The sequence below is a fragment of the Nicotiana tomentosiformis genome, chromosome 7 (assembly GCF_000390325.3).
Source record: "Nicotiana tomentosiformis chromosome 7, ASM39032v3, whole genome shotgun sequence".
Lineage (NCBI taxonomy): Eukaryota > Viridiplantae > Streptophyta > Magnoliopsida > Solanales > Solanaceae > Nicotiana > Nicotiana tomentosiformis.
Window position 1 is genome coordinate 51,679,760 of NC_090818.1, and position 14,133 is coordinate 51,693,892.

General features: G+C 37.3%; 2 protein-coding genes across 2 annotated transcripts; one reads left to right on the top strand and one right to left on the bottom strand.

Annotated features, from left to right (window-relative positions):
• Nucleotides 1-3,106: 3,106 nt before the first annotated feature.
• On the top strand, nucleotides 3,107-9,048 carry LOC104098033 (cysteine synthase 2). Its single transcript, XM_009604680.4, has 6 exons — nucleotides 3,107-3,436; nucleotides 4,542-4,616; nucleotides 6,570-6,713; nucleotides 7,499-7,888; nucleotides 7,966-8,201; nucleotides 8,498-9,048. Exons 1-6 carry the CDS (start codon nucleotides 3,233-3,235, stop codon nucleotides 8,718-8,720), a joined length of 1,272 nt encoding a protein of 423 aa, XP_009602975.1. The 5' UTR covers nucleotides 3,107-3,232; the 3' UTR covers nucleotides 8,721-9,048.
• Nucleotides 9,049-9,981: 933 nt separating this feature from the next.
• On the bottom strand, nucleotides 9,982-12,804 carry LOC104098031 (uncharacterized). The gene is made up of 3 exons (XM_009604679.4): nucleotides 12,357-12,804; nucleotides 10,639-10,742; nucleotides 9,982-10,518 (listed from the first exon to the last, which is right to left on the bottom strand). The coding sequence occupies exons 1-3, from the start codon at nucleotides 12,406-12,408 to the stop codon at nucleotides 10,243-10,245; spliced, it is 432 nt and encodes a 143-aa protein (XP_009602974.1). The 5' UTR covers nucleotides 12,409-12,804; the 3' UTR covers nucleotides 9,982-10,242.
• Between the last annotated feature and the right edge of the window lie 1,329 nt (nucleotides 12,805-14,133).

A 14,133-nucleotide genomic window follows, 5' to 3' on the forward strand; every position in this document is an offset into this window, starting at 1 on the left:
TTCTCCTGCTCACGTTGCCGCAAGTCCAACACTACGGAGGTCCATCAGAGTAAGGCATACACCTAAGTACTTAAGTGAATATATGTGCAACATAGCTTCTCCATCTCCTTCTCTTGTTGTTTCTTGTTTACATTCCTTTTTTTTTACTGCTTTATCCACCACAAATCAGAATATCCTCAGCACCCTTACCCATATCCAAGAACCTTCCACGTACCATCAGGCAGCTCTTCATCCAGGTTGGCAGGATGCAATGGCCAAAGAATTCGAAGCTCTAGAGACTAATAGAACTTGGAATTTGGTTGAGCTCCCTCCTGGAAAGAAGCCTTTGCCCTACAAATGGATTTACAAGGTTAAGACTAAGTCTGATGGTTCTGTTGAGCATCTAAAAGCTCGATTGGTAATTTGGGATGACATTCAGAGAGAGGGTATTGACTACACAGAGACGTTCTCACCTGTAGTTAAGATGACTACTATCCGGTGCATTCTCAATGTCGCTATTAAGCGCGATTGGCCTCTATTTCAGTTGGATGTCAATAACATTTGTCTTCACGGTGATTTGGATGAAGAGGTGTTCATAAGGACACCTCCTGGACTGTCTGTTCCTTCTCCTCGTCATGTTTGTCGACTCCGCAAGTCCTTATATGGCCTTAAGCAGGCTTCACGCCAATGGTACGCTCGCCTCTCTACTACCCTTGTGTCTCGGGGTTTTATTATGTCGCTAAATGATTACTCTCTGTTTTACAAGCACCAGGGATCTTTTTCTACGCTTATCGCTGCTTATGTAGATGATATTCTTCTCACAGGGAACAATCCCACTGAGATACTTGACCTTAAGCAGTTTTTGGATTCTGAATTTCGTATCAAGGATCTGGGATTTGCTCACTATTTCCTTGGGATGGAATTATTTCGCGAGCCTGATGGCCTCAATGTCTCCAGCGAAAATTTGCTATTGAGTTATTGTCAGAGTTTAACTGTCTTCATTCCAGACCAGTCTCTGCTCCTCTGGACTCATTCCTCAAACTTACCTCTGCTACTGGTGTTCCTCTTTCTGATGCGTCGACATATCGGTGTTTGGTGGGCAAGCTTAACTTTTTAACCCATTTTAGCCCAGATTTGTCTTTTGTTGTGCAATCTTTGAGTCAATTTATGCAATCTCCTACCCAGGATCATTTTCAGGCTGCGCTTCACACACTTCGCTATGTTCAGGCCGATCCGGATTTAGGCATTTTATGTCTAAAGATCCTTCTTTTCAGCTGGTTGCCTATTGCGATTCTGATTGGGCATCTTGTATTGATACTCGGCGTTCCGTTAGTGGGTTCTTTATTAGCCTCAGTGGTTGTCCAATTTATTGGAAATCCAAAAAGCAGGCAATTGTATCTTTGTCATCGGCAGAGGCTAAATACCGTTCTATTCGACGCCTTGTTGCGGAGCTCAGTTGGCTATTTCGTCTTCTTGGTGACATTTCTGTTGTTCCTTCTTTACCTGTTCCAGTGCACTGTGATAATAAGACGGCTATCCATATTGCGAAGAATCCCATTTTTCATGAGCAGACAAAGCATTTCGAGCTTGATTGTCATTTCGTCCGTCAAAAGCTCTTGGATGGTTTGGTTTCATTGTCGTTCGTTCCCTCTTCCGGCCAGCTTGCTGATATTTTAACCAAAGCTCTTGCCGGCCCTCTTCACCGCTCTATTCTCTGCAAGTTGGGAGTTCGTGCCCCGCCCTCCAACTTGAGGGGGGTATTGCCAGTGATGAATTTGAGCCGATACACAGCCGTGGGGAAGTGTTTGATAGAGGCAAAGGTGATTTAAACTTGGCCAACTAATTTTGATTAATTCTACTTGATGAAGTCTGGTGCATGTGGAAGGTTCTAGATAAGCAGGAGCATGCACACAAACAGTTGTACAGGATCACATGTGTATTTAATTATACTAGTCTATATTTTGCTATACGACTCTTTTCAGTTTTAGTTTGTTACAGCTAGGCCAATAGGAGTTTGACACGTAGCATTAGCACTAGACATTTTTATTTCTCAGTTGAGTTATATATATATATATATATATATATATATATATATATATATATATATATATATATATATATATACACACACACGATACATAGTAGCACAAAAGAGGGAATCAATGAAATCATTTCTTCTCGTTCAAGTTTTCTAGAATCTTCTCTTCAATGGTTTCTTTTCAATTCCATCAATTTCTCATATTCGAGCATTGAGAAAGAAATGAGAATGATTTTTTTTTTTTTGGTACGAAACATATTTTTCATTAATAGGACTTATGCGGCTCAATTTGATACTAAGCTAGCGTTTGGCCATAGAGTCCCAAATTTGTTTTGAAAAATCTGATTTTGGTGAAGTTTGGTTTGAAGATGAAAATGTGTTTCGACATGATTTTTCAAAACATATTTCACTTTTTAGTTGAAAAAACATGAAACATGACTTATGCCCCACAAGTTCTAAAAACCATCACAAATACCCAATAGTACTATTATCACAAACCATAGTCCTGAACATAAATAAGTTTGGTATAAAATTATCATTTTTATAATGAACTATATAAATCATTAATTACAATGAAATCCCATTAGAGAATTACGGCTCCTAATTAAAAAGAAAAAGTTAACTGATATGAGTATTCAGAAAGTCATTTAGCCTACAAATCAGAAGCAAAAGTAAGATGCACAAAGGATTGAGCTGATAAGGGAGCATATTCATCAAATATTTAGTTGGTCGTAATAAATATGGGCTCTTTTACAAACTATAAAAGTTTAGGGTAATATTTAAAAATTTTAAAAAATATAGTGGTCATGTTTTGGCCCAAAATCACCAATTGAGGTGATTTTGGGATTTTGGATTTGGGATTTAAAATTTTGTCAAAATGTGGGCAAAATCTATGGCCAAACATGTGTTTGCCAAATAATTCCAAATTTATTTTGGCAAAACTCATTGCCAAACGGTCCTAATTGAATGCCAAAGGGAATAACATACAACGATAAGAAACCAAATTTATATTTTTATATATATATAAATAAATAAATAAAAAAAAAAAGCCCCTTTGCTAGCGTTTCTAAAAAGTTGACTGGGAAAAAGAGAAGAACAAAGAAACTTAGGTGGTGTCAGCGCAATTGATAAAAAATTTCATAACCTTCCTTCGCCCTTTCACCGCCCATATACTTCCGGTTCAGTCAGACCGGATTGTGTGGGAGAATCTCCGCGATGGCGCCGGTGAGAACTGCAGGCACCGTCGCCACACTGCTCTCCGTAGCCATACTTTCTTATTTCCTCTGTAAAACGAAAATCACTCAACAAACGTCTTCGCAAAAGAAGAAACTTCAAAGACGTAGAAATGGACTTATCGCCGCCATTGGCAATACCCCATTAATCAGAATCAATAGCCTGTCTGACGCAACTGGCTGTGAAGTATATTCTCTATCTATCAATTCCAATAATACATACGCGTGTATCGCTAGCTATATGTTTGAGTAAAAAAAAATTGTTAGTTGTTACTTTGTTAGATATGAATGGTATCCTGAATTCCAAATTAGTTCGATTTGGTTATATAATTAGTATTTTTTCTTGGTTCTATTCAGGAATTTTGTTTTAAGGAGGTATAATAGTTAGATTACTTTTTTATGTAAGAGTATGTTTGGCTAAGCTCATAATCTGGTCAAACTAACTTATAAGCACTTTTTGTCTTTTTCAACGCATTTGGTAAATATCCAAATGCTTAGTCAAGTGCTTATAAGCTAAAATCATCGCCCAAACTTATGACTTTTTAGCTTATAAGCACTTTTAGTTTGACCAAAACTTTTACTAGTTTTCCTTAATAATAATTTTTAATTTATAAAATATTTTTCCCAAAGTAAATTTTTTAATTTTCTCTTCATTCCATATTCGTTATTTATCATTTTCTCTACGAAGAAACTTTTTAATTCATATTCTTTTGTAAAAAATTTAAGGGTATTTTAGTCTTTTGAACAAAAGAACAGCTTATAAGCACTTTTCTACCAAACATATCAATTGCTTATTATCAGTTTTAGCACGTCTATCCAAACACGTAAATGCTTATTTAGAAAATCAGTTGCTTTTCAACACTACAAGCATATAAGCTATTTACAATCAGCTAATCCAAACTGGCTCGTAGAACTGTGGCTTCTATGCTTTCTAGGAGTGGTTTAGCCTTTCAGATACGTATACATGTAGAAAATGTAGGGGACTTTAATACTACTTTTTATTTTTATTTGCATTATAATGGCATGAATGAGTTTAAATGGAGTTCATATAGCCGACCCCAACTTGTTTCGGACTGAGCGTAATTGTTGGTTCTATTTAGGAATTTTGTATTTAAGAGGAGGTGTAATAGTTAACTTACTTTTATATTCACCGTTAACCTATTCCCTCTCCTTTATTCGAGCTTGGATCGGTTATGCTTTGCAAAGCTCATATAGGAGTTATTTGTAGTTGGATATATATTACATTTGCATATGTAGATGAATATGGCTAATTGATAGCAACTCCTGTTTAGATTTTGGGGAAAGCAGAGTTCTTGAATCCTGGAGGGAGTGTTAAAGACAGGGTAGCCGTGAAGATTATTGAAGAGGTGATATTCCGTTCGTATTCCTTTTTCTGAGCCAGTATTGTATTAGCTCGTTATAGCTAAATACCTGCTTAAACTGTATCTTTTACGGTTTTAACCAATCTTTCAAATTCTTTTGGTTCTAAAATATCTTTTACAGTTTGATCTAGTTTTCAGAATTTGTCCAATTTTTGAAGAGATTTATTGTCTTTAATGGCTTCAATAACATTCCAGTACTCCTTTGTGATTTTTCTAAAGATATCTTTGTTCTTTTTTAACCTCAATTGAATGTTGGCAGCAAAGAAAGCGAGCTTTTACTGACCAGTTATGAACTGGTTCAGTTGTAGGGGTAGAGGATGATCTAAGTGGTTTATGCCCTTGGATGAATGCATATGTACTCTCCACATCTAACACCTAGCTAAGACGGATTGACATGGGCATGCTTTTCTGGTCAATTGGAGTGGGCAAATTGAGTGACGTCATGTCAACAACCAGACATTTGCCATGGAAGTACCAGGGGTAGATCTGTTACTTATTAAGTCAACTAAGGTGGTTATGCATATATCTCCTAAATAAAGGCAAAAGATTACTTCTATTGGCTTCCTACTTAAGGTTAAGGCACTTCCTTACCTCAAACTCGTCAATAGTTCATCTGGAGCTGTTGGCAATCCATTTAGACCCCATGCTTTGCACCTAGCTAAAAAAGATTGTTAAATGCCATGTCTTTCTTCTGTATCGGAGCAGGCAAAAAAGGGTGCTCTATGTCGACAACCAGATGTTTGCCTGGGAAATATCTAGGGGAAGTCTAATACCATAGAAGGCATCCTTTTGTGGAAGCTACTTTCATCATTCCAATATGTATGGAATGTCAAAGAAGATCTTCCCATTCTAGGAGTTGAAGTCAAACAGTTCTTGCACATGCTAACACCCCTGGTAAAGACATTTATGACATAATTTGGAAGGGAAATGGCTAAATAATTTGCATTTTGGAAAGAAATGGAATTCTTTTATCAGCATCTACCAGTATAATCTGCATGATATGTTGTTGTTGTTGTTGTTACCAGTATAATCTGCATGTGTCAGCTTCTTAACAGCCGAGCATCATTTACGCAAAAGTATATGAATTTAACATCAAGCTTTACTGAAAGTAGGAAAATGCCCGAACTTCTACAATAGAGAATCAAAAAATCAAAGGAAACAATCAAACCTACAGTTGTTCACTTGCAGAACATATTTAGGTTATTTTGAAACTCTTACAATCCTCAAGTTCATTGGTTAACTTGCCTTAGTTTGCATTCTTGATCTGCCAATGATATTCATGCTTTGTGCGTGGGAGCGATATGAAATGGTTCCTTGGGGGGGGGGCCTAGAAGGTGGAGTTGTAGAATGTTGGTGGATTGCAGAGTTGTTTTCTTCTGTTTGTGTTGTATAATGTTGGTGAATCACAGAGTTATTTTTTCTGTTTGTGCATATATCTGTTTTTACCTCAGGAACAATTTGCAAGGGTGGAGAAAGTATTGATTCAAGATTGCTTTGTGTGATTAAGAAATGGTGGCTTAGTTGCTACAGACTGAAATTATCATCCTATCCTTTAACAGTGACCAAACTTCAAGAATATTTTTCATACGGATAATTTGTTGTCAAATGTAGTACATACATTTGTTTTAGAAATTTAAAATTAGCAAGTCAATTCCTTTTCTTTGTTTAAACCTAAATATCCATCAGCTTATTCATGGTATTAGGTTAAGAAAAGCACTCGTGCCAGTTTAAGGTTTAAGAGTTCTTGTAGTGATTGGGATGAGAAGGTTTTAGTGAAGATGAAAGCTAAACTCAGGGATTTGCTTCATGTGTTTATTTTTCTGTAAATTTGCTCAGTGTATTTACAATTAAATTGCTTCTTTACGATTAACAAGGTTCAATAAACTTGGGTATGTTTAAATACATTTTCTTCTGTTAACAGTGGAATATCAATCACAGGCCCTGGAATCAGGAGCATTAGCTGAAGGTGGAGTAGTTACAGAGGGAAGTGCAGGAAGCACAGCCATTAGTCTTGCAACAGTAGCACCTGCTTATGGGTGCAGATGCCATGTGGTTATTCCAGATGATGCTGCTCTCGAAAAGGTTAAACATTTAGGGTGTGTTTGGTTTTCAATTTTTCCATGTTTGTTTGGCTTAAATGTTTTGGAAAACATTTTTCTCGTGAACTCATTTTCCTCAAATTGGAGGAAAATGATTTACATACCAAAAGGAGGACAAACATTTTTCATAACTCTTTTTCAACCTTCCACACCCTATTCCCACCCCCACCCCATCCCCCCACCCTCACCATCGCCACTCCGGCCCCTAGACCCCGACCTACCACCCTCCCTCGCCCTTACCTATTCCCGACCTACCACCCTCCCTCGCCCTTACCTATTCGTCTTCCATAGTGTTTGCCTAAAGTATATATTTTTTCAAAAATATTTTCTGCTAACCTAACCAAACACCAAAAAATAAGTAAGAAAATCACTTATTTTCCAAGAAAATGTTTTTCTGAAAAACATTTTCCTTCACACCAAACACACCGCTTAATGCTCTTGTTTTCACTCTAGATTTGTATTTTACTGAATTACGTAAGACTTAGTGTTGGCACTCCCTGAGCATGCGGGATAACTACTAGAACAATGTTAGGGGTTGAGACCTCAGACTCTGGATTGCAAGCTCTAACGATCTTCATCAGCTGGCCTATGTCAGTGCTTAATGATAATTCCAACTGTTTCCTCATCGTCCCATCCTTCTTCTATCGCTATGGAACTTCTGATGGAAGGATAGTCATAAAAGAGAATATTAATTACAGCATAAGTTGCTTTTTCTAAAGAAAATAGACTATTGCTACTGATTGAAATTTTATCTACTCTACTCTTCAGTCACAAATACTGGAAGCACTAGGAGCTGCTGTTGAAAGGGTCAGACCAGTTTCTATCACACACCGAGACCATTTTGTTAATATTGCAAGAAGAAGGGCACTGGAAGCAAGTGAATTAGCATCAATCTGCAGAAAAGAAAACCAAATCAATGGCAATGATTCTAGTCAAATCAATGGTCACTCAATCAGTGAGGAAAAGCAGAATATGAAGTTCTCGCCTGACTACAAGGGTGGATTCTTCGCGGATCAGTTTGAAAACCTTGCAAATTTCAGGTCACATTATGAGGGCACTGGGCCAGAGATTTGGGAACAGACAGGTGGCAAGTTGGATGCTTTTATTGCTGCTGCAGGTACAGGTGGCACTATTGCTGGTGTTTCCCAGTTTTTGAAGGTTGGTTCTTAAGTTCTAAAGTTTCTTCATTTTCCACTGCTATGAGATGTATTATTTAACTCCTGTATGATCAACAGGAAAAAAACTCTAATGTCAGGTGCTTTCTTATTGATCCTCCTGGCTCTGGTTTATTCAACAAAGTAACAAGAGGAGTGATGTACACGCGAGAGGAGGCTGAAGGACGGAGACTGAAAAACCCATTTGATACAATAACAGAAGGAATTGGAATAAATAGAATAACTGAAAATTTTAAGCTGGCAAAACTTGATGGAGCTTTCCGAGGCACAGACATGGAAACTGTTGAAATGTCCAGGTTCGTTCTTGCTCTTTGGAGTTTGGTCAACTACTCATTATAGTATTTTCTAGTTATACAGATGTTAATTTGCAGATTAGTGTGTTAAAAAGTGTTACCTAACCCTTTTTAGGCTTCTCTGACAAATAAAGGTGAACACGTCAAACGAAATGATAAGATTTTGCCCGAATCTACCAAAATCTAGCACCATTTTGCTTACCTTAAATAACAGCTCTTTCAGTATTTGATTAGTTTTTTCTGCAAAGAATTATCTACATGAACGTGTGTTGAAGTTAACTGGTCATATGACTCATCAGGTATCTGTTGAAAAATGATGGCCTATTTGTTGGAAGTTCTTCAGCTATGAATTGTGTTGGAGCTGTCCGAGTGGCCAAGGCACTAGGTCCAGGGCATACAATTGTGACAATCTTGTGTGACAGTGGTATGAGACATCTGAGTAAATTCTACAATGCTCAATACCTATCTGAACATGGGTTGACACCGTCAGCAACTGGTTTGGAGTTCCTTGGTCTCAGTTGATTTATAGTTGGTTCATGAGTAAAAAACAATTACGTCTTAGTTCCAAACAAGTTGGGGGACTAAAATTATTTAATTTAATGACAGCACTTAGTTTCATATCAGGGATGAAGTTTTTCATTTCAAATGTGGGAGCAACCTTGAGTCAGATATAGTACTATTTAGAAGCCGAGCTAATGTTGTATATACTCTGCTAGAGAATTGTTTTTGACAATTTAACTCTATACCCTTCGTTTGTATATGACAAAGAAGTAAAGACAGGCCTGTGTGTGTACTTGCATGGATCATATTCGATGATCCAGAAATTAAGTTAAGGCAGTTGCAATCACAATAGTTTTGCTATTCTCATCTGTCCCCTCTAAAGGCTGAAGTTCGGATTCATAAATTGAAGGAACAAATGAAACTGCTCTACTGGTTTTTTTTTTTTTTTAACAAAAGTAGTGCCGGAACCACTTGCGTGAACCTCACAACAGGTATTAGGTAACTCTATCCACTAAGGCTTGGACAGATGAGAAAAAATCACCTAGTGTTTTCACGCCACACCCTTGGGTGCATTGCTCTCCTGGAATCATTTAGCCTATGATTAATGATTAAGTGCACGAACTGGTGTAAGCAATCGTTTTAACCTATTTTTGCAATGTTTTTGTAAAAGATATTTTACTTTTTAGCTTCTTATTTAGTATCTCTGGTTCATACAAACCCAAAGTAATTAGGAGGTCACAAGACAGTGGATATAACTGATTTTAATTTCATGTGTTTCCAGTTGCAAAGACCACAAAAGATGGTACTTTTGGACTGTTGAATAGATTCGAACAATTTAATTTGGTAAGAGCTTTATGGACCCAATTAAAGAATTTTATCTTGAATCAAGTCCCTCTAATTTTTTTTCTTTAGATTCTCGCCAATGGTGTAAGAATTAATGGAGGACGGACAAGGCAGTTAACATATCAAACACTGCAGTAATGAAGCAACTAAATCATGGGGAAAACACGGGGTTTCGTAATAAATCTTTTTCCATAAAGAGTTAAAATACAACAGCTACTATCCAACACCAAGGATCTGTCCTTGGCAGCAAAAAATAAACCATAAGAAGTTCCCACATTATTCTGTTTCAAGGTTTGCAAGGTTCCAAGGTGAAATCTTTACATTTTATCCCTTCACGTTGATTTAAAACCAAAGCAAAGAAACAGAAGCTTTTACCCAGTCACACAACATCCGCTCGCTCCAATAATATTTCTATTCCAACAAACTTTGGAGCATAATGTAGACAAGTTTACCATCATGCATTCATAAACCAAATATGATGAAAGAGACGGATAGAGAGATCAAACAAGAGCACAGCCACAAGACTGGTGATATTAGCCCCCCAACATAGGTTGAACAGGGGAATTATTTCAAAATACATAAATCTTCTGTCAAAGCTTTCTTTCCCCTCTGAAAGGAAAACTTACTGAAGGTGTTGAAAGGGGGAGGGATTTTCCTCAGTATGTGAAAACTTATGGATGTATTTTATACAACAGATCCGCTAAAGATGCCTCCTTTCAAACATATTCTCATCGCAATGAGGGTCAAGCCACTCTCTCTGGGAGCCCTTTGATCCTGTCGGCATTTTTCCACCCACAAGCTCTCTCAGGTGTTCGACCTTATTCTCGCGACCACTTCCACTGTATCTCCTGTCAGCTTCCTTCAGTTTCTGTCTTAACTTCTGCCTGCGATTATTAGCCGGATTGAGCTCTTGTTGCTTTGATTGTGAAGGAGGAGCACCGTGAGGTCCAAGGTATATATTCTCCTCTTTCTTGGACTGCGAAAAAATAATTAAGCAAGGAGATCAATTCAAACTTGAAAGAGATAGCAAGCTTGGAAAAGTTTTGACATACAAAAATTGCTTCTGAGTGGACAGCAAAAAATCCTAAGAGCTAACCTCAGCGGAAGATGTCTTTGACTCTTCAACTTCAACAAAATTACTAGTACTATTTTGGCCAGGATCTTCAAGTTCCAAGCTTGGAATTACATATCCTTCAGTGTCTGGTGGTCAAAAACGTCAAATCAATATGTTAGTTCACATTACATCTAAAAGCTTCGATGTACATTATGAAGTCAAAACATGCTAAAAGTGTAACTTCCAGCACATTTTAACTAAACAAAATCTTAAATCCAGATGTGGAGCCGGATATATTAGCAAAGAAACGAAATGGCTGAGAATAAGTACTTCAAATTTTAACCATGCACAGACACGTACATATTCAAACAGGAGTGCACACAAAGTAGCAAACTGATGAAAATGTCTTACCAAAAGAGAAACAGGTACTAAAAACAATCCGGGATGGCAATCAAGCATTTACACAAAGGGAAAAAACACTAAATCCAGGACAAAGGTCTATACATCCTGTAAACCAAATTTTTATGAATCAAAAAGTTGTAATCTACAATGAAAAAGATAGACATCTTTCTCCTGCACAACAAAAGCTTTAGCACAGTAAGTACAGCCATAGCTCCAGATCATTTATGCTATCTTTTTCTTTTTTTGAGAATGAATTTATGTTTTTTTCTGTTCATCTAATAATCTTTTTTCATCACCTAGAAGTCCACTATTTCATCTTCGACCGCTCTCGCTTAAATATTAGGCTTTGTGCAACAATCAGGTGTCGAACCTGTGATTCATGCCCTCAGTCATATTCCACATTCCTTCTAAAATTGGCAGCAAACACAACAAAGTATAAAATTCCAAACTCTTGAAAGGATCAATACACACCTAAGCATCTTAAAGACGCATATCAGTTAAATCTACCTTTCTAGGGGGATCTTAGTAGCTCAGTTGGTTGGCTACCTGACCTTTCATCTTGTCGTTTCCCTTCCCCTATCCCCAATATAATCAAAAAACAAAAAATATACCTTTTAGTGAACTATACAATGAATAAACAGAAGTAGGATGAGGAATTGTGGATAAAAATTAATCAGGTCACTCCTCTAGTCAGCCAGACGTAAGTACCAAACATTGAACCCTTCAGAATACAGTATGAAGAGAAAAAAAGTACCAAAGGTTTGAACCCTCTTGACATTTTTTCTAATTCAATTACCATCATATATCAGTAATTTTGCATATAAAAAATGACATTTCCGGTCTATGACCTCATCATTAAAGCAAAAATTCTACTACTATCTTATTTTCCACATCAGCATGACAAATGTCAACTTGTTTCAAGAAAAATAAAAACAGACTGATGAAACAGCAAATATAACTGTTAGGTTAATTACACACACACAAAAGGTTGTGTTTTATTCCAACCAAATGGGACAATTATTCTGGGCTTGCTAATCCATGTAGCCAATTCATCAAATCAAAGCTAAAGGCATATCATTATCCACAAAACATTGATTCGAACAAGTTAAACCCACCTTCAAGTAAACTGTCAGAATAATTAACACCTTAACAATAATTTTAAAAACGCTTTCAAAGAAATTAACCGGAAAAAATTAATCACATCTCTATGCTGTATTCAGCAACATATAAGAACCCTCCTTAACATCAATTAAATAATCTGATTAAAATGAAAAACATATATCCAATTAACACTGATCCATCATTTGGAAAAAAAAAGTTCAGAATTAAAATGAAAAAAGATGAATAATTTAATTTACCCCACTCGTCATCTTGGATGGAAGGAGTGGATTGCACTGAAGAAAGGTCCATTTATTGGTGCAGACGATGACCATCGATTTCACACTGCAACGACGAAGCTCGATTCGATTCTCTCTCAGAAATGAAGCAAAGACGCAGCTTTAATAATCTATCATTCACATCAAAATCGAATCTTTCTCGATTTGAAAAAGAAGGTATAGTGTCAGCGAAGTAAAACGGAGAATCCGAAACCCTAATACTGTTTGCTAAAAACCACTATCCTTAACACGTGGCGACTCAAAAATAAAAGATAGTATCAACTCGAAATGACAATGTTAGCCTTATCTCCAGTGTTTGACTTCGACCCAAAGCCAAAGGAAAAAGGAGTTCACTGAAAACATAGTTGGGTTTGTAACGTTTCTTCCTGCTCTACAAAATTGATGTTTTTAGAGACTAAGTTCACTGTTCAGGACAAAAAAGAAAAGCCCAATGTCCTTTTTTGTTTTGGTCCAAAAGAAACTATTTATATTAAGTTTACGATGACATAGTACAAGGAGCTAAGTTTAGACTAGGCACATGACAACACTGGCCTTCAAAGAGTAGAAGAACTACGGGGACGACCTCGTGGTAGGTCGTTACAAAACGTGTGGAGGGGGGTGGAGCTAGAACTAACTAGTTCCCTAAGATGGGTTGTACAAAAAGAGGCGACGGGTTGACGCATGACACAGTCAGTAGTAGGTACAATGTGTCTAACAAAAAGCATTCCTAAGTGATCTTCTTCCAAAGTCGTTTGTACTGTAGAGGGCGAAGTTGTGTAAGTAAGAAAGTCTTCAAAGTTGTCCATGGTGCAACCAAAATTGGCGAGTATATCAGCCACCCTGTTTTGCTCCCTGTACGTATGTAGTATGATGGGATCATCCAGATGTCGCATAAGGTACCTGCAATCCATAAGTAGATTAGCAAATAAAGGATGGGAGCTGTTTTGTAAGAGAGAAAGTACTGCATGAGCATCTATGTTAACTTCCACGGGCTTAAGTTCATGAAGAAAGGGTATTTTAAGCCCATGGAGTCCAAGAAACTTAATGTATATACTGGAAGAAGTGAAACATGAGCCCGCATATCCAATGATCCAAGATCCTTGTGAGTCCCTAATTACTTCGTCGAAGCCCCCTTGATGTGAGATTAACTTAGCAACCCCATCACAATTTAATTTATAAAAGTTTGTTAGGGGAGGGTGCCATTTGATGTGCATAGGAATTCGGGTAGGAGGTTGATTATGTGGTAAGGCAACATGATAGTATTCAGCTGCCTTTTTAAGAACATATGCCGAGGTTAAAGGTGTTTTGTGAGATCGAAAAAGGGAGGCGTTTCTGTTTAGCCAGATATGCCAGAGGCAGAAAGGTATAACAATAAAATTAGGGAGTTAGAAAGTATTTTGCGTAGTAGCGTGGTTTATAATTTAGAAAGTATTTTGCGTAGTAGCGTGGTTTATAAAGCGTTGTAACCAAAATATGGGTGAAGAGGATTGATAATTAAGGTTAGAGATGTGGCTGTGCATGGAAAATTCCGACCAAAGACGGATAGCATCGGTACAGTGGAAAAGCAAATGAGGGATAGTTTCAGGGCATGATGAACAAATGGTGCAGGTGTCATTTGGAATGATTCCAAGGTGACAGGCGTTGATGGGTAGTCTATTATGACAACATAGACATAGAAAGTGTTTTATCTTAGGGGGGAGAGGTAATTTCCAAAGCCATTTAAAATAAGGTTCAGTAGGTGGAGAGAGAAGTGTATGGT

Coding starts and splice junctions, on each gene's coding strand:
- LOC104098031 (XM_009604679.4), bottom strand. CDS start 12,408: ATGGACCTTTCTTCAGTGCAATCCACTCCTTCCATCCAAGATGACGAG. Junction 10,743..12,356: donor CATCCAAGATGACGAGTGGG/GTAAATTAAATT, acceptor TTTGACCACCAG/ACACTGAAGGATATGTAATT. Junction 10,519..10,638: donor CAAAGACATCTTCCGCTGAG/GTTAGCTCTTAG, acceptor ATTTTTTCGCAG/TCCAAGAAAGAGGAGAATAT.
- LOC104098033 (XM_009604680.4), top strand. CDS start 3,233: ATGGCGCCGGTGAGAACTGCAGGCACCGTCGCCACACTGCTCTCCGTA. Junction 6,714..7,498: donor ATGATGCTGCTCTCGAAAAG/GTTAAACATTTA, acceptor TCTACTCTTCAG/TCACAAATACTGGAAGCACT. Junction 7,889..7,965: donor GTGTTTCCCAGTTTTTGAAG/GTTGGTTCTTAA, acceptor TATGATCAACAG/GAAAAAAACTCTAATGTCAG.